Below are 27,080 nucleotides of genomic sequence, written 5' to 3'. Positions count from 1 at the left end.
TTTTCTGGCTCCCGGTCAAGCATTCTGACAGTGTTCCAAGGGCCCAGTCTCACTCCGACAGCCAAATGCCAGTCAGTCGACTTACAAGAGGTTTGGTGTGGTGGAAAGAACACTGACTTTGGAGTGAGAGGACTTGGCTGCAGATACAGCCCTTTAAAGACTGAGCCTCAGTCTCCTTATCACTTAAAATGGGACCTAAATGGTTGCACTGACTCATGGGGTAATCATGAGAAATAGATGAGTCAGTGGATGGGAAGAACCCTCTTAACCTGGTGGTGGCTCTGACCCCCTTCTAGACATGTGACATTATTTGAGCATTGGGAAGGAAACCTAAAGGGCATCAGAACCAACCATCTCAATTCACAGATGAGGAAGTTGTGTCTCAGAGACGTGAAGTCACATGTCCTAGGTCATACAGGTAGAAAGTGGCAAAAGCCTTTCAAACCTAGATCCCCTGACTCCAAATACAGTTTTTTCCACATTACTATACTGCTTCACATCACTAAACAAATCTGTGCCTCAGTTTCCTCATCTGTGATATAGAGATGATAATGTTGGCATGACCTACCTCAGAGTTAAGAGAAACATGTTTTATAAATGTGAGTTACTGTTATGTTTGTGTGCCAGTTATGTGCCTAACACAGTGTTGGGTCTTGGAGAGAGGTATATGACAGAAGTAAGTAACATGGTTTTTTGCCTGTGCTGCCCATGCCAGGGATACTGTGAATATTCAAGTGACCTTCTATCTCTTTCCATTTCTCCAGTTTAATAATTATTAATTAGATTGATTGGATTGGATTCTTATGTGATCTTTGCCTCATTTTTTGGCTTTGAAGAGTCAACTGGGCAGCATGGTGGTATTTGGATAAATTTGTTTGCAGTACTTGGAGTTAGGCCTCATAGGTTATAGCCTGGCCTAGACAATTACATATCTAGGATCAGCTAAGTGGTGCAGTGGATAGAGCACTGGCCCTTGATTCAGGAGGACCTGAGTTCAAATGTGACCTCAGACACACAATACTTAGCTGTGTGACCCTGGGCAAATCACTTAACCCCATTGCCTAGCCAAAAAAAAAAAAAACAAAAAGGCAATTACATATCTAAGTACATTTTAAAATCACACTGGGAGTTTGTAAAATGGCAGAGCAGATAGACAAAGGAGAAACGGGGCTTTCATAAGGGTTCGTTTTCCCCCTTACTTATCCCCCTTTACCTCTACAGCCATAATAGACTCATCTTGACATCTTTCCCACTTTTTTCTAAAGTCTCCTTAAAGTATCCCGTCATGTAAAAAAGCCAGTTGCCCTTATTCTAGATCACTGCCCACGAAGGTTGGGATTAACTAGTGCCAACTGCTAGCCGTAAAATAGCCCCTAAGTCTGTCGTGCCTTCATTTACAATGCACGGCGAAAGAAGCCTTAGACAATGGTTCTGCTGATTTCAGATTTTGGAAAAACAAATAAAAATACTGTGGTTCTTAAAGGATGGTGTCTGTTCTTGGGTAGGGGGGAGGGAAATCCTTTTGTAATTTTCCATTGGCTTTCAATTTGCCTGAAACGGACATAATTGAACTCTTAAAATAGCATAGAGCTGAATATATTATTGCTTAAAATATAAGCAGGCCAGACAAATAAACCTCATTGCTTTTCCCATCCTGTCCCTACCCCCTGGAGTCCGAAAGCTAATACTGAGTGAAAATTGCAGGGTTGGTTCAACCTCTTCTATGCTCTGCAAAGCAAGATCATAATCGATTGTATTCTTAAACTTGCTTTTATAATGAGTCCCTCTGTCTTACAGCAGGTTATTTTATTTTCTGTGAGGGAGAGGATTCAAATTCCTTTGGGGGCTGTTTTAAATTAGGAAGGAATAAAATGAAATATAAATATTTAAAATTTCCAAAGAATAGTAACAAGCTATGTCCTAAGCTTATGAAAATGCTTTGTTAGGCTTCGCCTGGGTGTTTCTGTGATGGAGCAGATGACAGCTTAGTTTTATGGTGCTCTTCACGGGGGTGGAATGTGTACTGCGGGTTTGTTATCGAATAATAGGACTTGGTGTAGTATCTTTGCATACACGGCGTTCTCAGCTTTCGAAAGTAATCCATGGACCGTGCTTGGGACAGTATGGACAGCCAAGTGACCTTCCATCCCTTTCCATTTTCTTAACTTTGTATGGGGTGCCCTAGGTTACCGCCTGGGACTCAGAGCTCTAATTCCTCTCCCTACCCGCCCCCCCACTCTCCTAGTCTTTCCTTCTGCCTTATTTTCTATTTATTTATTCACTTATTTGTTGGTCTGGATGGAGGGTTTCACTGAAGTCAGAAAGACCTGAGTTCAGATCCTGTTTGAGACACTATTTATGCAAGCCACACACCAGTCACTTAACCTCTCTAAGCCTCAGTTTTCTCTTCCATAAAATGGGGATAATAGCACCTAAGTCACTGAGGTGTTTGTCGGAATCAAATGAGATAATGTTATATAAAGCACTAGATTAATATGAGCTATCATGGAAACAATTCACTCCCCACTGGTTGTCAGTAACTCTAGTCCTATGGAACTTACAGTCCTAGGCAGTTTCGTGGGTACTGAGAAGCTAACAGACCTAGCTTGGTCACATGGCTAGTCTATATGTGAGAGAGGATTTGAACACAGCTTTTCTTGACTCTAAGCCTAGTCCTCTACCCCCTTTGCCATACTGGCTGGCTAGCAAAAACAAGAGAGGCAAGGTGGTACAGTAGAAAGAATACTGGATTTGGAATTAGAAGACTTGGGTTCGAATCATAGCTCTGTCACTACCTGTCTGATTTTGTCTCTAGGTGCACCTCAGTTTCCCTCTCTATAAAATAAGAGGGGTTAGACTAGATAATCCCCAAAGTCCCTTTCTGCTCTAAATCTATCAGCCTATGACGTATTTAGCTCCATCTCTGAGCTGCTACTATTGTTCTTGTGAGAACAGTTAACAGCAATGCAGGAAACAAAATTCACACCCAGTTCACTTGATTGATAGGTCTATAAGAGAGCAATCTGAAGGAATCGGTCTCCACAGCCCCTGGAACCTAAAAATCATCTCTCCATCATGTATGAAAGGAAAAGGGCTGAAAAGATTAGGAGGCTTGACAAAGTGTATTTGAGTGGAGTCACAAATGGAGATTAAGTCAAACCTACCTCTGCCTATTAAAAAAAAAATGTATCAGCTGATAGGGCCAGTAGCAAGATACCTATTATATTAACTGATAGGGTTGAAAGCCATTGAAAGGACTGAGTACAAGAAAGAATCATTTATTTTGAAATAAATACATATTTGTGTTTCTTCCTCTGCACTACATATAGTATATAGAATCTAAGGCAGGGGCATGCTGAAGTCAGTTTGTATTGAATTGAGTGAGCCAATTGTTAAATTTTCAGTGGGATCATTTCCACCTCAGAAATTGGTGATTACTACAAATTAGGACTTAATTTATTGTTTTATTGTTCTAGACTCGAGAAACTGATGGTAACATGATAATAATGCATACTGAACTTTTTTTTAAAAAGTGTCACATGTACATTTCCCCCTCCCCCCCCGAGACTGGCTTTTAAACATTTACCAGCACCCCCCTGGTCTGAGGTGCCCTTCACAGGACAGTTATATCACATGTAACTCAGCGAATGAACTGACAAGTTATCTTTAAATCACATCATATTTTAAATACTTTCACTAAAGTCACAGACTCACAGTATCTCACAGTTATAAAGGACCTCAGTGACTACCTAGTGTTGTTCATATTAACCAAGAAAAAAAAAATCCCTGTTTAACGTGTCCAGCCAGTGGTCATCCACATTTTGCTTACAGACCTCCAGTGAGGAGGACCCCATTACCTCCCAAGAGAGCCCCTTCCACTTTTGAACAGCTCAAATCGCTAGCGTCTAACTGAACTGGCCTCAAAGTCAGGAAGACTTGAGTTTAAGCCTGCCTCGTACCTACTGGCTCTGTGACCCTAGGCAAATCCCTTGACCTCTCAATCCTCCAGGCATATCTCTGAGACTCTGAGGTGTAGAGAAGATGCTGACCTGTATCGATGGAGAAAGCTTCTTCACCCTGGAGTTCCATGTACGCATAAAATCACAGGTCCCTGTTCCTACAACAAGCCTTATTTTCAGTCTTTGCTTTTTAGTTCTGCTGTCTCTTAACTCAGAAAAAATATTCTAACTTCCTTTTCTTGGTGGCCGCACTTTAAATACTTCAAGACAATTAATTGTGTGTCCCCTTGAATCTACTCTTCTCTGTGCTAACCGTCCCCAGGTCCTGTGAGTGATCCTTAGATGGTATACACAGGAGCCTTCCATCCAGCTTCTCCTTACACTGTGACAACTCAAGCTAAATCCAGTACTCCAAATGTGTTCTGACCAGGGTATAGTACAAGCAGAATTACTCGCCTTATTTCTGATAGTTCAGGGTCTCTGAACAGAGCCTAAGGCTGCTATATTATATTGTTGACTCTAATTGAGCTTAAGGACCACTAAAGTCCCCAGATCTTCTTCATGTGAACAGTTGACTAGCTGTGCCTCTTCTTCTTGCTCCTATGAAGTTTCTTTTTTGAACCAAGTCCCATTTCAATGACCCAAGAGCCTAAGTTCTGTCAGGACCTGCCAAGCTGGACAGTCTCGGAAAACAAGACTGGTGACAGGCTTGTTTTGGCTGTCCAAAGACCAGCCTAGTTAATAAATTCAGAGAGGCTCCTTGCCAGAAGACTGGCCAGCCAGCAGGTGAAGATTTTGGGGAGAGCGGCTGAGGAGGGGCTGGAGCCATAACAATTCTTGAATATATTTTTAAACTTTCATTTATATAGCACTTTTTGCAAAGATTTTTTTTCCACTCAAAATAACCCTGTGAGGTAAGCACGGTGAATATAATTTTCCCCATTGTACAGATGAGGAAAGTGAAGCTCTGTGAGGATGTGACTTACCGCTCATCTATCTAGTAATTGGGTCTCCAGGCTCCCAAATTCACCTCTCTCAAGACTTGAGGCCAGATGATGGAGGGAGTAACATACAGACAAAATCCACAAATCTTTTTAAATATTGGAAGTATTTTTAATTCATTTGGGGGAACTTGAACATTAAGGAACTCTATGTGGAATCCTTTTGTAACATGACCAGTCATACCCCAATTCAGCTTTTTTGCAAGTTTGAACTTCCATATATTCTGTTATTTTATTGTGGAACGTATTACAATAGTAGATCATCGTGCCTTCATTGGCCTTTAGGGAAGCAATGTTTTAGAGAGGAATGAGTGCTGGACTTGCACTCAGGAAAAACTTGGGATCAAATCCTGTCACGACTAGCTACTAGCTGTAGAAACTTCCCTGAGCCTCCGTTTCCTCATCTGTAAAACGTCATTATAATACCTATAGGGAACAATTTATATAACAATAGCACTGTAAAACCAAATACATTTGAAAGACATAAGAACTCTGAACTGTTCAATGACCAACAATGATTCCAGAGATTCAGTGATAAAATGTGCTACCTTCCTCTTGTCAGAGAGTTGATAGATAAGGATGCAGAATGAAAGAGAGAGAGAGAGAGAGAGAGAGAGAGAGAGAAGAGAGAGAGAGAGAGAGAGATTTTTTTGCACATGGCCAATTCGGGAATTTGTTTTGTTTGACTAAGGATTTGTTTTTATTTTTTTAGTGGTTGGGAAAGGGACATTGAAGGAACAAAACATTTCTGTCCAATTTTAAAATATTTAAACTTTTAAAAAAATAACAATTGTTATAGCATCTACATCGTAGCGCTGGGAGGATCAAATGAGCTAATGTACACAAAACACAACAAACCTTGAAGCATTGTGTAAATACTTTTATTTTGTCTCATTTGTCAAAGCTTCCCTGTGACTTACTTACTCTATGGGAAATCTGGCTTGTCTCTGGAACTAGAACCATTAATATCTAGTCACCAGATGATGGCTAAAACTATCGAGAGAAGTCCATGAATGTGACCCAGCTGAACCTGCTGTCGCTGAGTGACTTGTACGACAGTGCAGAATGTTCTTTCTCTTCCCACTGCTTACTAGAATTCTCTCGTCAACATGCATCAGGGTCCCACATCCTGAACTGGTACCTGCTCTTTATGCTTAATAATGGAATGCCCCTTCCCCTTTGGAGACCCCACTCCCTTACTGTATTCTATAGTTTTGTGATTCAAAAGTTGGGAACAAACCAATTTTTTATAAATTAAGTCAGACTTTAGATGAATGCCAGGAGAACCATTTAAGGAGCCCTGTGGTGAAGCCTTTTGTAAAGTGAAGCCATTTTTGTCTTCTTTTGTGAGAGGTGGAATAGCATTATGGATAGAGGGCTAATCTTGGAATTGGGAAGACCTAGGTTCAGGTCTTGCCTCTGACATGTATATGGTAGCTGTGTGACCATAGGTATATCACTTAACCTTTCAGTACTCCAGGTAACTTCCTAAAACTATAAATTACAAATAAGTTGTAGATCTGCACAGGTGAATGGAGTTCCTCATGTCCCAGATCTAGACTATAGTGTCCCCGCACCACTCCTTCCTCCCCTTTCCCTTACTTCCCTTCAAATGTTAGAGACAGTAGAGGATAGTAGGCTGGCCTTGGAATTAGTAAGATCTGAGTTCAAATGTCGACTCCTATATTTACTAACCAAGTGACTCTGGCAAGAAATAAACTCTAAGACTTATGTTGACTAAGGTGGAGCTTACATGGTTGAAGCGATCTCCAACAACTAAAACTTCACTAATATGAGCAAGCCATCCTCCAAGTACAATGAAAAGAGTGCAGGATTTAGTGTTAAAGAGCTGGGTTCAGATCCTAATTCTGGCACTTGCTAGTTACCTTATGCATGTCAGTTTACATTGCTGAGCCTTTATTTCTTCATCCAGAAAAGAAAATCATTGGACTGGATGATATTTGAGGTCCCTTCTACATATAAGTCTATAATCCTGTGATCTTTCTTTGAATCAAGTAACAATGTCACAGTCCACCATTTTCTCATTAAAGGAGCATTTGCTGAATACAAAACAAAGGGTTACCATGGGCTAGAAGAAGAAAAAAAATTCATAACCAATCTTGACCCCAGAGAAAAGATGAGAAAGTCCCAAACTGTTTCATACACTGTCAGACATGGAGGCTACTGCTGGTGTTTCTTTATTAACAAGGTCAGGGTTGAATAAAACCTAATATAAAAGCAACCTGATATAAAAACAAAATGCATCATTGCATTTTATTTTAATTAAAGTCAAAACTTTAATTAAAAGAAGAAAGAGAAGCTCTTGACTCTGCTTTCTACACAGATATAAATATTCTAAAAAGAGATTAGTCTGTGAATGTATGGAATTCGAGGGTGGGGGGGAGGAAGGACAATTTGCCTTTTTTTTCTGTTCCATGCACATGTTTTATACCAGAGCCAGTCATTTCTAAGAACAGCTTACCTTGAAAAAGGATAATTGTTTACACTGTCCCCAAAATCATACTTTCTCGTCTTCCATTATTCATAGTTACTGCCCCAAAGACGTGCACAACAAGGAGAATCTTTTCAACAGTCTGAACTATGATGTTGTGGCCAAGAAAAGAAAGAAGGACCTGATGAACAGCAAAACCAAAATTCAGTGTAAGGCATTATCTTTGGACTTGGGGAATGGGTTTGAACAGATAGGAAAAGGTTTTAAGAACCCGTTAAGAAGAGAACATCGCAGCCCTCTCCATATTTACTAATGATTACTTTACTAACATATTCATTATCTCCACAATTGCTAGTGTTCTTCCTCTAACCCCAGAAAATCATTTTGAATTTACTTATCTTTATACATTTCTTAGGGTGGCTAGCTGTCACGGTAGAAAAAGTGCCAGGCCTAAAGGCAGGAAGACTCATCTTCCTGAGTTCAAATCTGGCCTCAGATACTTACTAGCTCTGTAGCCCTGGGCAAGTCATTTAACCCTGTTTCCCTCAGTTCTTCATCTATAAAATGAAAACCACGCCAAGAAAACTCCAAATGGGGTCACAAAGAGTCGGACACAACTGAAATGAGTGAAAAACAACAACTTACATTTCTTTCTTTCCCCGTTCCCTAATAGAATGTAAGTTCCTTTCCAGCCGGGACTATTTTGTTATTTGCTTTTGTATCTGGGGCACCAAGCATAGTGCTTGGAACTCAAGCTGGCACTTAATATTTGCTTATTGAAATGAATTTAGTTGCACCTTTTTTATGTTTATTTGGGTGTTCTTCAAAGGTCATTTGTGTCTCTGCATTCAGGTTTGAGCTAAGTAAGGAACCTGACTGCGTATTTGATAAGGAGCTGTAGACCCATTTTTGTTATTATTTTCTGTCAGCCTTCCTGCTCCCTTTGTTGTTGTTTTTTTCTTTTTTTTCCTTTCCTTATTTTTTTTTGTCCTCTGTGTCATTTATAGTTGGCAGAACTCAAATCATTTTTCCTAGGGCACATTCAATAAAGACCACTCTAATGTTTTTGTTTTGAGTTGTGGTTTGAAAGTTTTAAAAAAATATATTCTTTCTTCTTTCTTGTGGAATTGGTATTTACATTCCTTGATATGATATGTGAATACGAGAAAGGGTTTTGAGTCTCAGATCCTAAACACAAAATATAAAATCTCTAGTTTAATCTTTACTGTGAGGTTTTGTACTTTGTAGTCTCATCTGTTTTATATCTTCTTTCTTGTGGCCCTTGGAAAAGCTTCACATTTGGCACTTAATACAAACACCCTACCTAGTGGAAGAGGTGTTTCGTTTTGTTTTTAATTCAATAACAATTCTGCCCTTTCATTTAAGAAAGCTGGCTATCAGCCATACTTGGTGCCTGCAACCCAAGTAAATTGAAATTCTTCACTGTATTTATACACTGTAGAGATTAAACATTTACATAGTCGTGGACTGAGTCAGTAGAGCACATGCCACTGCTCAGAATCCTGGCTTTTCTTTCAAAACTTTTGTTAAACCTGGGAACAGATGCAAAAGAAATGCACCTAAGATGTTGGGCAATTCTATAAAGTACTAATGATGTGTCCCTTTTTCAGATTTCCACCAGGAAAAATGGATCTACGTTCACAAAGGAAGCACTAAGGAAGTAAGTGCCCCTCAGTAGAGCTGATTAGGTCTGCTTAGTTAACTTGACAGAAATGGACAACTGGCTTTTTCCCTTCTAAGAGTGAGTGAAAATTAGCACCATCCAAAAACAGAATGATCTGTTCCAGGAGGTAGTAGGTCTCCCCTCATTGGGGTCCTCAGGAAGAGGTTGGATGACCACTTTCTGGGTGGATTGTAGTTGGGATCCTTTTTAGGATATAGGCTGGACTAGATAGCCAGCTGAGTTCCCATCTCATTCAAATTCTGTGATTTGGGGTAGATAGAAAAGGAGGTAAAACTATGGCCTTCCAGGTTATGTTCCGACAAGTGAGTATCCGTCTTTCGTGTGACGATCCAGCCGGTATTTGAAGATGCTTAGCTATATTCTTCTCTTTGTTAGAGACCTCTTCTAGCAACAGAGGAGCAGGGTGGTCCCACACTAGTTGAAGATTAATTAGAAATTGGTTCTGAATGGATTGCTGTTCAGAATAAGCTGTCTAACCAAAAAATGACTCTGGTCTTCCTCTCTCACTCTCAGCGCCATGGATACTGTACACTGGGAGAAGCTTTCAACAGGCTGGACTTCTCCACTGCTATTCTGGATTCCAGAAGGTTCAACTACGTTGTGCGGGTAGGCATCCAGGGCAAAAGGCCTTGCCCATTGATCTGCTATTGTTGTCGTTCAGTCGTTTTTCAGACGAGTCTGATTCTTCGTGACCTCATTTTGGGGTTCTCTTGGCAAAGATATGGGAGTGGTTTGCCATTTCCTTCTCCGGCTCATTTTACAGATGAGAAAACTGAAGCAAACAGGGTTAAGTGACTTAACCAGGGTCACATAGCTAGTAAGTGCCTGAGACCAGATTTGAACTCAGGAAGATGAGGCTTCCTGGCTTCAGGCCTGGCACTCTATGCACTATGCCCCCTAGCTGCCTTAAACTGTTATGTTAGAATATTCTAACTAGTTGTGAATGCTTTTGGCATATAAACCGATAGCTTAAATGCTTTTATGCCTCTCTTAATAGAACATTCCTTAGGTCAGGCTCAGAAGGCTGAGTCCAAGACAAAACTTACCTAAGCTACTCTTTTTAGTGAGAGATTTAAAAATATTTTTTCCACTATTTTTCATACTAAATCTGTCACACGGATAAATGGAAAACACAGATCAGGCAGCCCAAAACTCATAGCAACAGGTCCTAAGCCAAAGATAACATTTAGGAAAAGGGGACAGGCAGAGATTCCTTTAGTACAAAATGCATCAATCACCCTAAAGACAGTCTTTCAGCAACGCTTAGTGAATTGAGTGCTGGTCCTAGAGCCAGAGAGACCTGGGTTCAAATCCCTCCTTAGAAATTTTCTAGCTAAGTGACCCTGTTCAAGTCACTTAATTCCTCTCACCTCATCAAATTCTAATCTGCCAAATGGAGATAATAACTGGAGCACCTACTTTAGTAAGGTTCTCCCCCTAGATTCTCTTTTGTGAACCTTAAAGTGCTGTATAAATGGAGATTAGTATTATTTCCAAAGAGCTGTGTGATAATATTAGACAATATTAATTATTTAATTAATTAAATTAATTAAGTTTATTTCCTTACTACCTCTATTTGAATATAGTCAATGATGAGCTAGGTGACATAATGGCTAGATAACTAGGCTTACATTCAAGGACATAGTGGCTAGAAATACACGGCAGAGTATAGTGTGAAGACTGAGATCTAGTCACATTTCTTCCACTAACTAACTGTATGACCTTAGACAGGTCACTTAGCATCCCTGAGTCCCAGTTTCCTCAATTAGAAAATGAGAAGACTGATCTAGATGGCCCCAATGTCTCATCCAAGTCCAGTGTTCTGTGAGACTCACCGAAGAGGGGATTCAAGGGTAACCAAGTTGATATGCACCCCGATGACTTTCTCTGCCCTCTCTCTGCTCCCCTCTTCAATTTCTACTCTCAGCTGTCCTAGATACATTCTTGGCTGGGGCAGAAGAATTATATCAGAGTCCAAATCATATGAGTGTTTCTTCACCTCCACCCCATGTGATGCTGTATCCAATACCAGGTTTACCTACAGCTGAAATTACCTGTTTTCATCTACTGCTTTCCATTCCAAACTCCCATTTGCAACAGTACAGCATACTAAGAATTTGATTTCTCCAAACTGGAGTGAACGATGGGTGGAAGAAAGTAAGAACGTTTATGTCACTGAGCAGTCTCTAGGCTAGGTTGTTTTCTGTTGGTGGCATTTTCTGTTTTTGTTTGGGTCCTTTTTTTTCTCCCTAAGCTCCCTTTTGCATTTTTGTCAGTGGTTCAACCTGGGAAGCTGCAGCTGTTTGGGTTTTAGGTTCTGGGAGGATTTTTTGGCCAGCTCATCATGCTTCCCAGGGCAAGCTCATTGAGTCAAATGATTCCAAACAGCCAGCCAAAGAGATGACATTCAAGAGAGTTCAGTCTTGGATCACTCACCTGTTGTCTAAACAGATGCAAGCCAGGCCTCCTGCACAAATCTGATCAAACATGGCTTTCCACTTTAGGTGTGGGGCTCTTTGCTAAGGCCCTACACTTTGGCCAAATGATTCTCTCTGTTTGACTCACTAAGACAGCATTCTCCCAATACAAGTGATTAACACAAGACGTGCTCTTGGGCAAATAATCCTCTCTATTTGAGTCATTAAGTTGTTTTTTCAGCACAGGTGACTAACACAAGACACCTTCTCAACCCAGATAGTTGCAGAATTGAGCATGAATGTTGTTGGGCCAGGCACCAGGCACTGAGGGAGGTGTAGCCATAGGGCTCAGGGTAGTCTGGAGTCTAGCCTAGAGGATTGGTTTGCAGCAGCTCTGTGACAGCCCAATGTCTTCTGTGGCCTAGGGGGTGGTAGTACCTCCTTTCTGGTTATTATATGAGGACATCCAACCACACAAAGTCCTTCCCTATAATACTGGAAGTGTGGCTGTTAAGAAAATTAGTATCTTCTCAGCATCACATTTCACATCTCTTCCTTCCTCCCATACATACACTTTTGCCATCACACACGAACACGCATGCACACACACACACACACACACACACAAACACATACACACACAGACAATCATATAATAATGGCACATTCGTGCTTTTGCCACCACAGGCCCCAAACATCATCATGTATGGAAGAAAATAATCACAGACAACATGAGAGAGTAAGAGAGGGAGTGCTTTAAATCCATCATCTCATTTAATCCTTATAACAGCCCTGTGCTGTAGGTAAATATCCACATTTTATAGATGAAGAAACTGAAGTTCAGAGAGGTTCACTGATTTGCCCAGTATTACCCAGTAAGTGGCCAATGTAGGACTAGAACTCATACACAAGATTGAACTTATCACATGCTAACAATGACATTGGTTTAAAGACTAGTTTGGACTCGAGGCTTGGACATCGCAATTGTTTGCTTTATCATGAAAGGGAAGAACACCTAGCCTGAGCAAACTGAATTATTTTTCTCTGTCCCTGCTGGCACCCTAGTTTCAGTGGGGCAGCCAGGGACATAGTATATAGAGTGCTTGACATCATCAGGAAGGCCTGAATTGGAATCTTGCTTCAGACATTTATTAGCTGTGTGACCCTGGGCAAGCTGCTTAACTACCATTTGCCTCCTTTCCTCATCTGTAAAATGGGGATAAAAATAATAGCATCTACCTGCCAGGGTTATTATAAGAATGAAATGAGATAAAACACATAAAGCACTTTGCAAACCTTTAAAGCACTATATCTATTGTTGTTACCAATGCGTTGGATTTTTCCCCTCATATTAAAATCCCACAAGTATTTATTAAGCACCTAGTATATGCAAGTCACTGTGAATACTAAGCAGAACAAATCTTTTCTTTCCCTTAGGGAGCACACATTCTACTGAGGGAGGTATAACATTTACATAGACAAGTATATTCATGATAATTTGAAGAAGGAGAGAGGACTTTAGGAAAGGCTTTGAGGAGAGGGCTGAGCCTTAAAGAAAGCCAAGGACCCTAAGAGGGAAGGAGGCTGTGCCTTCCAGTCATGGGGAAGACACGGAATGTCCACTTTTCCCTAGGTACTCAGTCCTTTCAGACGAAGTTACTGTAAAAGAGGCCAACTTTTCTTAAGGAAAAACTGACAGTGACTTAAGATGCATTCACTAGCATGAAAAAAATTCTCATTCACTCCACTCTCATTCACTCACACTCAGTAAAAGGAGTGTGTTTGCTTCTTTTACACCAGTCAAAGGAGTTTGTAAAACCAGTGGCATTCTGGATGTGATGCTCCATGAGACCTGCCCTCAAATATTCTTAAGGTCACAAAGTAAGAATTACTGAATGCTCATGAAGGTGTTTTGGTTTAGAAATGTTGGAAGAATATTTTTATTTGGAGAAGGAAGAATTTTTTTTTCTTCTGCTTAAGCCCCTCAGCAGCTTTTGGAATAAAGTGTTATTTGATTAAGACCCTTAAAACATTTTCATAATAAGAGGCACTATGTTTCTGTTTTGAAGTTTAGTTTTTTCCTTTGGGGAATTAAAAGCATTTTACAGATGGCCTCTTTTTAATCATCAAGCTAATCCTGTGAGATAGATATGACAGTTAAATTTCTTGAAATCAATTCCCCACCCCATCCCCACTTCCTAATTGCTTAAGGCTGATTAGCTACATGACTCTGGGCAAGTCATTTAACTGCCTCAGTTTACCTCAGTTCCTTATCTGTAAAATGAGCTGGAGAAGGAAATGGAAAACCACTCCAGTATCTTTGCCAAGAAAACCCCAAATGGGCTCATGAAGAGAGACCCAAGTCAACATATGACCACCCCTAACACATCAGCCACAGGGTGGCGCCACGGTGGGACTACAGTAAGGAAGACCCGAGTTCAAAAGTGAACTCAAACACCAGCTGTGTGTAATCACTATTTATCTCAGTTTCCTCATCTGGGGATAATAGTGGCACCTCCTTCCCAGGGTCACTGTGAGGAACAAATGAAATAATATTTGTAAAGCACTCAGCACAGTGCCTGGAATATAGCAGGTGCTATGTAAATGCTTATTCCCCTTCCTGACCATAGCCTGGTAATAGGTGTACAGCATAGTAGAAAGTGTTGGACTTGGAATTAAGAGAACTGGGTTCAAATCCTGCCTCAATGGCTTATAGTTGTGTCACTGTGAGCAGGTCAGCCTCTCAGGGCCTCAGTTTCCTTATCTGTAATATTTTACTACCTATCTCTATATCACTTTGTTAAACATTTAAGGGCTATAGAACTGTGAGCCTTTCATTATTTCTAGATACCATTATCAGTCTTCTGGGTTAAGGATTCTGAAATGCACTAAATCACTTAAAAAGCAAAAGAGAGGCTGATGGGAGGTGTGAACCAGCTAAAGCACATCACACAGGAAAATCCCAAGGCAGAAGCACCATTAAGGATGGCATCAGAGAAACATAGGACTGGGGAAAAAATGATCAGCCGGTTGGTCATATGGTGAAAACAAAGGAAGGGACATCGACTCTTTTATTAGAGGGCATAGGTTCAAATCCTCCTTCTGACACAGTGCCTGTTCGACCTTGGGCCTCGGTGAGCTTATCTGTAAAATTAGGAGGTTAGAACGGATGACCTCAGAAGTTCCTTGCCCCTCTTTTGAGGATCCATCGTCCTTTGGGTACCAATGGACATCTTACATACTATCGAGAGTACTATCAAGAAGGCCACCAGCGTGTGAGATGGACCCTTGTTATGAATAGGCTCAGACAAGGGTCCAACTAGGTGGGCAGGCAGGGATGGGTTGACATCGTCATCACTGGAGAGAACAGCTGCATCAGAGCCATCACAGATCTCTTAGAGTATTGGAGACTTAGCATGTTGCCATGCCAGTCACTCTAATGCCCCATCCTCTAATCCACCCGATTTTAATCCTCTAAGCTTTTCTGCTACAGTTAATCCTTAATTCTAAACTAAACTATTATAAAGGTCTAACCAACTTTTAAGTTCCTTTAAAAGAGAAAAGCTTGTGCTTCTAAAAAAACATACATTTTAAAAAAAATCTGATTCCATTCGGAAAACCTATTTAGTAAGCATGACAGATTAGAAATTCTACAGCTTTTGAAATTTTCCATTTTTTCAAAATCCACTTTGTAACAAAGGTGACAAAAGCACATGAAAATGAAAGTATTACAGAATCACAGAACGTATTTGGGATATACATGTTGTTTGCATGTTATCTACCCGTTAGAATGGAAGTTCCTAGAGGGCAAGGACGTATTGGGCTATTTTGGCCTTTCTTGGTATCTGTAGTACTCAGCACAATGCCTGGCAGAGAGTGTGCACTTAGTAAAGACTTGCTGACTGACTTGAGAGGGAGACCTCCATTACCATCTAGTCTGATCTGTTCAAATCCCTCATCTGGCACTTTGTACCTATGTGACCTTGGGCAAGTCACTTAACCTCCTGGGTCTCATCAGGGTCATCTGTAAAATGAGGAGTCTGGACTAGATGGCCTCAGAGGTCTCTCGGAGGGAGATAAGAATCCCTTTTACATCTGTAGGGGCAGGCAAGGTGGTCATCTGGTAGTGCTTTAAGACTTAAAAGAATAGTTTTCAAACCTTCATGAGACCAGGCTTGATCCCAGCATTTTTGGGCCTCTGAATGCTCACTTCATTTGAAAATGAATGATCTTTAACCATGAATTTCCGAGATCATCTCAAAGCTATTTAGAATGTTAAGAAAATCAGAATACAGCCTACCTATTGGTGTAACAGTCTGAAAAGATTGGGTTTGCACCATGACCTGAAGGTTAACACATTTGGGTTCTGCCACTCAAGAGATGGAGAGGAAGTTTCAAAGGCTAGGACCCTTTGTGGAGTTGGAATGTAATTACATTAGGAGGAGTTCCCTGAGAGATCCCAGCTGTCATAAGGGCACATAGGAGACACACTATCTCAAAGGTAATCAAATGATTGCACTGCCCTCCTCATAGGGTTGCTGTGAACTAGAAATAAGAAATGTTCATAAAGAGCTTTGTAATCCACAAATATCAGTCAGTCAACGAACACTTATTAAGCATCTACTGTATGCCAGGCCCTGTGCTAAGTGCTGGGGATAGAAAAAAAACCAAAAGTGACAGTCCCTGCTCTGAAGGAGCTCACAGTCTAATGGGGGAGAAAACATGCAAGCAAGATACCAATCAGTCATCATTTATTAAGCATTTAACTACGTGCTAGGCACTGTGCTAAGTGCTTGGGATACAAAAAGAGGCAAAAGACGTCCCTGTCCTCAAAGGGTTTACAGTCTAACAGAGGGAACAATATATAACCAAGAGATAATTAATAGAAGGAAGGCATTAGCCGTAAGGGGGATCAGGAAAGGCTTCTTGTAGAAAGTAGGATTTTATCTGGCAACTAAAGAGGCCAGGAAAGCCAGGAGGCAGAGATGAAGAGGGAGGGCATTCCAGGCACGGGGGATAGCCAGAGAAAATACCCAGACGGGGGTTGGAGTATCTAATTCAAGAAGCGGCCAGGAGACCAGTGTCATTGTGTTGAAGAGTATGTGGAGGGGACTAAGGTGTAAGAAGACTGGATGAGTGGGAAGGGTCCAGGTTACAAAGGGCTTGACAAGCCAAACACAGGATTCTATATTTGATCCTGGAAATAACATCGATCCACTGCAGTTTATTGAATAGGTGGGTGACATGGTCAGACCTGTGCATTAGGAAAAGCAGTTTGACAGCTGTAGCTAAATCGTAGCATTCTGCTCCAGTTGAGACTTCTGGTATCTAACTGCTCCATGAATAATAATCACTCACATTTATGTGGAGCCTTAAATTAGAGGGTGTTTGGGGAGAGGTAGAATTGTACAATACTTCTCTCTTCACTCCGGGTAAGGCAGTCCAAGTATTATTTTGCAGATGAGGAAGATTAGGCTATGAAAGCTTAAGTGACTTGTTCATCCTTACATAGCCAATAAGTATCTGAGGTGGGATTTGAACCTAGGTCTCTTGACTCTTTATTCTGCGCCTGCTATGTGGAAAGCATGGGACTGGAAGGGGATACAAAGGTGGGGGAGCAGAGATGGGAGGCAGAATTGAAGAAGGAACTAAGACTTAGTATTTTAAGAGGTAGCTGACAATAACTTTTAGTGGCCAGTATGCAGTAAGGTAAAACGGGAATTCCTGTTAAGAAGAAAGGGACTTGGGGCAGCTAGGTGGCCCACCAGATAGAGCACCAGCTCTGGAATCAGGAGAATCTGAGTTCAAATCCAGCCTCAGACACATAACACTTACTAGTTGTGTGACCCTAGGCAAGTCACTTAACCCCATTGCCTAGCCCAAAAAAAAAAAAGAGAGAGAGAGAAGAAGAAGAAGAAGAAGACGACGACGACGACGACGACGACGACGACGACGACCACGGCGGCTCCAGTAGGCTGTGGTGGGCAGAGGAGGCTTCTCAGAGGTGAGGTCTAAGCTAGGTCTTAGAAGAAGAGTAGACTTCAACCAAAGAAGGAAGAAAGGAAAAGCATCCCAGGGCAGGGGAACCACATGTGGGAACATGCAAAGGCAGAAAAGTACAGGGTGCATTCAGGAACCATCACCAGGCTGGTGTCTGACTGAAGCTCAGGCTCATCTTAGGGGAGTAGTCAGACTTTATGAAGGGCCTCAAATGCCAAGCCAATTAATTGGGCTTTATCCTACAAACAATGAGGAGTTATGGGAGTTTTTTGAGCAAGGGAAGGGTGAGATAAAAGCAACAGTGTAGGAAAAACAGATCTGGTGGAGGTCTATCTGCAAGGCTGATTATTGGCTCCTTATGATACTGAAGTCCAGAACTGTTCTCTTTGTTCCAGGTTCCCTTGACTTACCTGTGTAAGTAAGGGAAATACTTTGTTCAATTTTACTTCAAAGCTCTGTTATTTCTTCACTGTGGGTCCTTCCTCCACTGAAAATAGATCCCAGCCTCTTCATGCTTTAATGGGCGGTTTCAGAAGTTATCATGGCCAAGAGAAAAAAAAAAAAGATTGCCTAGTGGCCAGCCCTGTGATGATGAGCCTCTCTGAGTTTAGCTGGGCTGGTCCTTGGACACCAGACCCAGAGCCCTTTGCCAAGCCTAAACTTGAAGTCCTTCCAGATTGAAAGAAACTGCCAGAGCTTATGTTTCTCTGGCATAGTCTTTGAGCACCCAGGGTCACCTCCATGCCCAGGAAGGCATTAAAGGAGGGCATCGGAGGAGGAACATGGGGGATAATGCAAGGATCCTGGAATGTACACACCCCAATGGCAGACTTGACAGGCCTGTGGGGTCTGGGTTTTTTGACCCAAATTACCACCCTGCCCCACCCATTGTTCCCTGTGGAATGAGAATGAGGCTACTGTTTTACAGCTGTGTCCACAACCTTCCAAGTTCTTGGAGGCCCAGCTTATTCCTATCCAGAGGTACTGATGGATCAAATCAGACAAGCAGGGAAGTTTGTCGATACCTTCCCACCAGTACCCTGAAGCTGAGCCTTCTGTATAAGAGCTGTAACCACTGCATATTCTTGGGGTGTTTTTTCCCCTAAATTGCCACCCTCATATTCTTTTTTTTCCCTAATTCTTCCAACAAGTTGCCGCATTCCTTCTCCTAAGAATGCATTTCTCAAAACAAGAAATGTTTTAGCTTAAATTGACCAGTGGTTTGGCAAATGAATTGCTGAAATATGGTCCTGTGATCCAAAATTTAAACCCAATGCCTTCAATTAAAGCCACTCATAAGGCCAAGTTTTGGGTAGATGGTGGCCTGCTTGTGCATTTCGCCACCCTGAGGCAGGTACTTCCCCTAGAATGACCTGGAATGATATGGGCACTTCTGCCAATGCAGTTCCCTTCCACCTTCACTTTAGGATGGTCCTACAGGTTTTCAGTCCTCATCTATTGTGTATGGGAAGAATATACCTCCAAGAAGCCTTCCCTGACCCCAGCAGTGAGGCGCAGCCTTTCCCCCAGGAGCTCACATAATATTTTGTTTAAGCTTCTCTTGTTATTTCGTATCTCTATATGCCATATTCCACATTACTAGACTGTAAACTTCAGGAGGGTAGGAACTTTGTCTCATCTAAACTTTATATCTCTCCCAGTACCCAGCATAGTGTTCTACACTGGATAAGTGCTTAATGACTGTCTGTTGATCAGAATTGACATCAAGTGAATGGAATTATGGAGGGCCTTGAAAACCAACTGGAGGAGAGGAGATTTTCAGTATTTGACCAAAGACAACCATTTTAGGCTGTTAAGTAGAAGGATGGAAATGTGTTTTCATCTGTAGCAGCATGCAGGATGAATCAAAGGGACAAGGGGTTAACTTTGGCTGTGTTGAAAGTACAATTAATTCTTCTAGACTTGACTGTTCTTTAAAAAAAGAAAGAAAGAAAGAAAGAAAGAAAGTCAAAGGGATATTTTACTTGCAAATAATATTTACCCAATCCTGACATGCCCTAAGATTATTAATGTGGTTGAAAGTGATTCTCATCCAACCTGTCAGTGTTCGGGCTCAAAGTCAGCCCAGAACTTTCCACGGTTTTAATTTGTGTCATCCATTGAGTAAATAAGGGTTTTGAAAGAACAGAGTCTGATGGAGAGAGAACAGAGCAAAATAAAAGTGGGGGTTTATTTTCTAAAAGACAAAGACTTCTTAAGGGTGTTTAACACTGGTATTAACAGAAGAGCCAGAAGTGTGAGAAATTACATATGATAAAGTGAAGCTTCTCGAAGTTGGGATGATGTTAGGCCTTTGATATCATTATGAAATGTTCTCTAATCAACCACGTGCATAATAGAGGTTAGAAAAATCTCAGTTGTCACATGAGGGGAATTTGGGACTGCATCTATTCTGGTTCCTAACAATATGTCTTGTGCATAGAACACACTTGGGAAACTGCTTCTAGGGTAATTGTTGGATAAAGAGCACTTGACTTGGACTTGCATACAGCCTAGGGTTCAAGTAATTGCCACTTACTAGGGTGTGACCTTGGGTAAGTCACTTCCCATATGAGCCTCATTTTCAGCATTTGTGGTTCAGTGGTTAGAGCACTGGCTCGGAGCCACAAGGTCCTGAGTTCAGATTCTGCTTCTGACACTTATTAGCTATGACCCTGGGCAAGTCACATAACCCCTATTTCTTCCAAGAGAGACAGAGATAGAGAGAGACAGAGACAGAGAAACAAGGAGGAGGAGGCGCTTTAAGATAAAGAGGAGATTGAATAAAGAAAATTAAGAGATAGAACTAGTTATCTTTAAGGTTCTTTCCAGCTCCGTCAGTCTAGCTAGGTAGTACAGCTAATAGAGCAATGGCCTGGAGTCAGGAGGACCTGAGTTCATATCTGACCTCAGACATTTACTACCTCTGTGACCCTGTACAAGTTATTTAATTTCCCCCACCTCAGTTTCCTCAACTATAAAATGAGGTTAATAACAGCACCTACTTCCCAGGGTTGTTGTGAGGATCAAATGAGATAAGATTTGTAAAGCACTTAGCAAGGTGCCTGGCATGTAGTAGGTGCTTAATCAGTGTTTGTGCCTGCCTCCTTCCTAAGATCCTGTGAGCCTTTCTATGACCGTTTAAAAGATAGATAGATAGATAGATAGATAGATAGATAGATAGATAGATAGATAGATAGATAGACAGACAGACATTTGCTGCTCTAGTCTCTCTAGGCTTGGGTCTGCTTTTCCTACTTGAATTTGTCACACCTTTGAATGACAAATAACTAGGTCCCAGTATAGCCATGTAAGAGTATCAGTTGGCTTCATAAGTTGGTAGAATAATGTTACGGGGGCTGTTATTAAACTCTTTTCAAAGGACACTCCATGAGGAGGCAACATAGTCCCCTAGAAAGAACACTTTCTTGTAAGAAAGTCTGGGTTTGAATCCCAGTTCTTCCACTTACTGCTTGTGGAATTTTGTACAATGTCCTTGAGCCTCTTTCTTCATTTGTAAAATGAAAGAGTTGGACTATATTACTCCTAACACATCCTTCTAGATCTAATATTCCCAGACAAGAGAAGACAAATGATGACATTCCTTTTAACCTACGTACCTAATGGTGGACGCGCCAATTCATTTCTGAAAGTTCAAGATCTCACTCCTACCCATTAATCTTGGAAGCTATTTCAAACCCTGGTGGGTCTCTTTGCTGAGATTTGTGACAAATCTTCAATGGCAGAGCAGTAGCAATGCCCCAGGCTCAAGGGCAGGATGTGGTTTTAGTTTGTGGTAACTACCATTACTTCATCCTGTTTCTCAGAAGCATTTATCTTACTGAAAAAAAAAATTAGTCACGACTGATTGTGATGACTATACAATAAGGACAGGTGGTAATAGCATAGAATTCAGGAGCTGTGACCATACCTACTTCTCTTACTTCCTCATCTCCCTTCCTTTCTTCTTTCCCCTTTTGTTCCCTCCTTCCATCTTCCTTTTCCTCCCCTCATTCCTTCTTTTCCCCCTCCCTTTCCTTCCTCTCCTGTTTTCTCTCCTTCCTTCTTTTCACTTTCTTCTATCTCCCCCTTCATTTCTCCCTCTCATTCCCCATTTCCCTCCTTCTTCCCCTCCTTTTCTTCCTCTCAAATCTCTCCCTCCTTTCTAATTCCGTTTCCTTCCTCCCTGTCCCATCCCTGCTGTCTTCCCTCCCTCCCTCCTCAATTCATTCCCCTCCCTTCTCTTTTCTACATCCTCCCTCATTCCTCCATTTATTCCCCCTCTCCTTCCCTTTTCCCTGCTTCCTCCTCCCCCCATGGATGTCATTAAACATAATAATGACTAAAATTTGTTAAGTAGAAAATGTTTGTCTGTTTTGTTTGTTTTTGCCTTCAGAGTAATTGCTCAACCCTTACTGGTAAATTCTCCTAGCTCCTACATGACAGATTCTCTTCTGTTCTCCTTTACCCCTACAAAGAGGGGAGGAAGGAGACACATAGTCTCAGATATTGAATCAGCTTGGTAAGCAAATGTATACCAAATTAACATTCACCCTGTGTATTCAAGCACATACACAGCCAGAGTTGTACACAGAGTAAAAATGAAAGTTGCATTTCTTTTCAGCTGGTCCTCAATAAAATATTCTTGCTAGCCTGCGTATCAGAGGAAGGTAGAGCTTAACAGCTTTTGCCCAACATAATAGTCTCAAGATGAATGCTTCCTGGCCATTCTTTCTTAATGTTAAAACCTCTGTTAAAGTTCTCCTTTGGTGCCTCATTTTGGTGTGGAAATGATCCTGAGCTTTTGAAGTCAGTGCCAGAGAAACACAAACTCAGACAGGATCTTCCCATCTGGGAAAGACCCAGTGGCCTCTGCCCTGTGCCATCAAAGAGCAGCCTGGTTTAGTTCAGAGAGGCGCATGTCCAGAAGGGTAGCCATCAAGTGAAGGTTTGCGGGGTTTTTTTGGTTGGTGTTGCTTCAGTGATGTGGATAGGAATAGTAACTGAAATTCATTTAGTGTTCTAAAGGTTTTTTTGTTTGTTTTTGTGAGGCAGTTGGAGTTAAGTGACTTGCCCAGAGTCACACAGCTAGTGAGTGTTATGTATCTGAGGCCAGATTTGAACTTAAGTCCTCCTGACTCCTGGGCTGTGCTCTCTTCACTGCGCCACCTAGCCATCCCCATTCTAAAGTTTTCAAAGAAGTTTACATTAGTGATCTCATTTGAGACTTACAACAGGCATTAGTAATAGCCTTTTACAGAAGAGGAAACTGAGGCTCAGAGAGGTCAATTGACTTGCCCACGGACATACATTTTATAAGGAGAGGCAGGATTGGAACTCAGGTATACCTGACTCCAAATGTAGGACTCTGTTCACTCCATATACCCTATTGCCTATGTTGGCCAAGTACCAACACTGATGAAATTGTAGTGCTTTTGTTTTGTTTTGTTTTTTAGGCAATTGGGGTTAAGTGACTTGCTCAGGGTCACACAGCTAGTAAGTGTCTAGTGTTTAGTCTGAGGCCAAATTTGAACTCAGGTGCTCCGACTTCAGGGCCGGTGCTCTATCCACTGTGCCACCTAGCTGCCCCAAATTATAGTGCTTTTGAAGAATTGAAGTATGCTATCCAAAGCAATCAGAAACCTTGGCTTATTTTCTCTCTCATTCACCGTTTTTAAAATGGTATCCACAGTTCCCATTTCATCCTTTCCTTCCTTCCTACTTTCCTTCATTCATTCAACAAACATTTAAAGGAAAGCTCATGTGCGCCCAGGCACCTAACACCAGTGCAGTGGTCAGACCAAGTGCCTGCAACTGTTGCCCTGTTATGCCGTGGAAACTGATAACCCCAATGGCTGCTATTCACAGCATGCTGTTAACATAAGCTTTCAGACTTTGTTTTTCCTAAAAGCGTCGATACATAAGTAGCCTCTTATTTTCAGAATGTAAATCGATCCTGGATAATGAAAGGGAAAAGACATGACCTGTATTTCATCCTATCAAATTCCATGTTGAGGGGACTGTGGGTTGTCATATCTTTAGGATGTGTCATGGCGGGATACACGGCAGACAGTTTCCACATCTGTAAAATGAAGAAAGGGTTAGAACCAGCTCAAGTATCAAGCCAAGTCAACACTAGCGGATCCTAGGTCACAGGATTTATCACTGGAAAAGACCCTTAGAGATGACCTGCTATTTCCAATACTTCAAATGCAGTTTCCCCCACACCCTGTTTTACTGATGAGGAAACTAGGGCACAGAGAGGTTTAGTAACTTAACAAAGGTCACATAGATCATAAGCAGAAGACAGCCAGGATACAAACCCAGTTCTTTTTCTAATAGTAATAACTACATTTATGTGGCAGTTTGCAAAGTACTTTACATTTATTATCTCATTTGGTCCTTATAACAGCTCTGTGAGGAAGATGATATTGTTATCTCCGTTTTACAGATGAGGGAAAGTGAAGTAGGGAGAAGTTAAATGACTTGATTGGGTTACATAGCTAGAAAGTGTCTGAGACAGGATTTAAAATCCAGTCTTCTTGACTTCAGGTTAACACTCTCTCCTTTCTACTGTACCAGGTAGCTTCTGGTTCTACAGAAGCCTATAAATCTGTAATATGCTTGACAGTGATGGGTAGGAAAACAACAGCTATACTGGACCCAATTTATATTCCTGTTAGTTATCTTCCACTCACTTCATTCCTTAGAAACTTCATGATTTTACCAGCATGGGCAGTACCTCTAGGAATTAACATCATAAGCCATCCACAGCTTAATTAAGATTCTTCCCAAGTTGCTGTGCACCACTACTCTCCCCCTCAACTCCCAATGCAAAAAAAAAAAAAAGATCACCCAAGAACCAACCTTCAGGTAATGAGTCTATCCTGAACTCTGCTATCCAGGGCTTCTCAGGTGACAGTAACATAGCTCATCACCAGCCTTACAGCCTGGTAGGACTCGCCAGAACTAGAGCTCCCCTGGCATTGCCTTTGAGAACCCAGGGTCACCTCCATGCCATGATGAAGAGACACTGGGGTAGGACTTTAGGGGAGGTTTTCTCAATGGCCCTATTCAAAACCAGAAAAAAACTGTTCAAGCCTGATCAGAAAAAGGCTGCATAGGCTATATATACTAGGACGTAAAGTCAAAGCAAATGACAGAAGTGATCACTAAATTGTGCTAGAGCTTAGACATCTAATTTAAAGATGTCAACAAACACTCCTAGGTATGTACACTTTATTGAAGGGAAAAATTCTTTCAGGCCATTAAGACCTAATGGTATCATGATCATTGTCAGCAAGGTGATCTGTAAATAGCGCCACCTACAGGCAAGAGAGGCCACCTGAGGGCATTAATTGGTTGCACAAACAGGAGAAACGTTACAGGGGGCTATTACAGCAGTGTTCAAAATAAGACAGGAAGCTAACTGGTAACTCTAGTATTACTGGGACAAATCAGGTGATTTGCACTTTAAATCATCCAAGTTTATTAGTATTCTGTGTCTGTGAGCTTAAATTTACACATATTTTAGTCTCTGTGTTAATATTCATATTTTGTAGGTTGGGAAGCAGCTGAAGTACAGAAAGGAAAATTACTTTGCATAGGAATGATTAGGATTAAAATACAGAGATGGTGAATCCTAAAACCCTAGAGTTTAAAGGAACCTTAAAGGTCATCTAGTTGTGCATGGATCCCCTCTTCTCTATTCCTGACAAGTCATCTAGTCTCTGAACACCTCCAGTGACCCATTCCATTATGGGAAGCTTTGATAATTTAGATCATGACTTATGTTGAACAAAAATATTCCTCCTGTAATTTCTACCCATTACTGAGTTATTCAAAAAATATTTATTAAGCAACTACTACATTCAGTATATCATATTGGGTAAGAGATAAAAGGATATACAAAGACACATAAAACATGGAGTAAAGAAACTTGATAGACTGAAAAGAATACTGAATATAGAGTCAGAAGACCCAGGTTTTTCAACTTGTAGAGAGTAGCTGCTTAATATATGTTGAATGAGTGACTGACTGACTGACTGAGTGAATGACTGAGTGAATGAACTATCACACTACCTGTGTGATCCTGGGTAAATCACTTAAGCTATCTGGGCCTCAGTGTAGTCATCTATAAAATAAGGAGGTTGGACAGCTGATTTCTAAAGCCCCTTCTGGCCCTAGATCCTAAGGTCCTGCCTCAGAAGTATGCTTGTTATATTTTGATTTGTCAGTCAGTAGCTTTGGCCACCAAATACTTTTTCATTCTGTTCTTCCTCCTTTCAAAACAACCTCTCAGACCAAAGGCCTGAGGGCGTAACCCCTTCCTCGACTGCACAGTCCTCACACCACACACTCTACCCACCTACACCTTGTGACTTGGAGCATTTTTAGACAAGGTTTAAAATAGCCTATTACTGTTAAGTGGCTAATGGACCTTGGATTTGGGATGGGCTTCTCAGTCGGAATCCTTCTTGGTGTTAGGGTTTTTTTCCCCTTAATGATGAGTCACGGTACAAGGCAGCCTGCCCTTCTGAGCAATGATCTAGGTTTTTGTTTTCTTTCATCTTACTTTTTGAGGGTCATATGAGGTGCAGGATATTAATAGAACATCAGCCTTCTGGTCCAGGGTGTTGGCCCAGCCAATAAGTGGAAGATCAGTCACTTTTAACTACTCCAGCTCCCCAGTTGACAGTCACATGCCTGGGGAAGAGTGCTGAGCAAAATAGGCAAGTAACAGAAATAAGTTTCTTTGCTGTGAGCTCACAGCACACGATCAAGTGCAAACCCAATGTTTATACATGCTGGCCATTCTTTGTTGCATGCAAAATCCATAACTTGAGTGGTAATCTAGACTAGATCAAAGGTTCTTAACCTCAAGCCCATGAACTTTTTTTTTTGACATACATGTTTTTATAACTCAATTTCAATCTAATTGTTTTCTTTGTAATCCTGTATATTTTGCTTTATGCGTTTAAACACATTATTCTGAGAAGGGGTCCACAAGCTTCACAAAATTGCAAAAGGAGGTCCAGGACACCAAAAAACTTATGAGCTCTTGCTTTAGGTGAATCAGATATTAGGGAGGCAGCATGGTCTGGTTAAAAGAGCAGCAAACAAAGAGATGAGAGGAAACCTGGTATGAGTGCTACTTTTGCCAATAATTTGTTGCATGACCTTGAGCAAATTGTTTAAATTCTTTAAGCCCTTCTTTCCTTTATCTGTAAAAAAAAATTATAGAGATTGAACTAAATAATCTAAAGTCCATTCTAGTTCTCAAAATTATGTAAAAATTTCTTTCATAGCCCTCCCTCCTCCATTCCCAGTAACAACATTACAACATTAGCTATCTTGGACTTGGGGAAAGGAAAATTTTCATTGGTACCTTTTATTCTTCTAATCACAAACGTAATTATATTCAGACTCCTTTGGAAGAGTGTACCTACTTTGGTTTACTTCAAAAAGACTCCATAAAGGTTTAAATTACATAATGAAAGTATAATCCACTTGGTTACTTGGGGCTAGTTACCGAGAAAGCTTGAT

The 27,080-nt window shown here is 41.2% G+C and overlaps 1 protein-coding gene across 3 annotated transcripts in view; it reads left to right on the top strand.

The window, feature by feature from the left end:
- FBXO32 (F-box protein 32) overlaps positions 1-27,080 on the top strand; it is a 57,386-nt gene that overhangs the window by 15,182 nt on the left and 15,124 nt on the right. For all 3 annotated transcript variants that reach the window (XM_020964946.2, XM_020964947.2, XM_020964945.2), the window contains exons 2-4: positions 7,509-7,621; positions 9,044-9,093; positions 9,631-9,723. In XM_020964946.2, the coding sequence (XP_020820605.1) occupies positions 7,597-7,621; positions 9,044-9,093; positions 9,631-9,723 (168 nt within the window). In that variant the 5' untranslated portion in view covers positions 7,509-7,596. The remainder of the gene's footprint in view (positions 1-7,508; positions 7,622-9,043; positions 9,094-9,630; positions 9,724-27,080) is intronic.

This window comes from Phascolarctos cinereus, unplaced genomic scaffold (genome assembly GCF_003287225.1).
Source record: "Phascolarctos cinereus isolate Bilbo 61053 unplaced genomic scaffold, phaCin_HiC Scaffold_4;HRSCAF=312, whole genome shotgun sequence".
NCBI lineage: Eukaryota > Metazoa > Chordata > Mammalia > Diprotodontia > Phascolarctidae > Phascolarctos > Phascolarctos cinereus.
The sequence above is the reverse complement of the archived record's forward strand: the minus strand, read 5'-3'. Positions and strand labels throughout refer to the sequence as shown.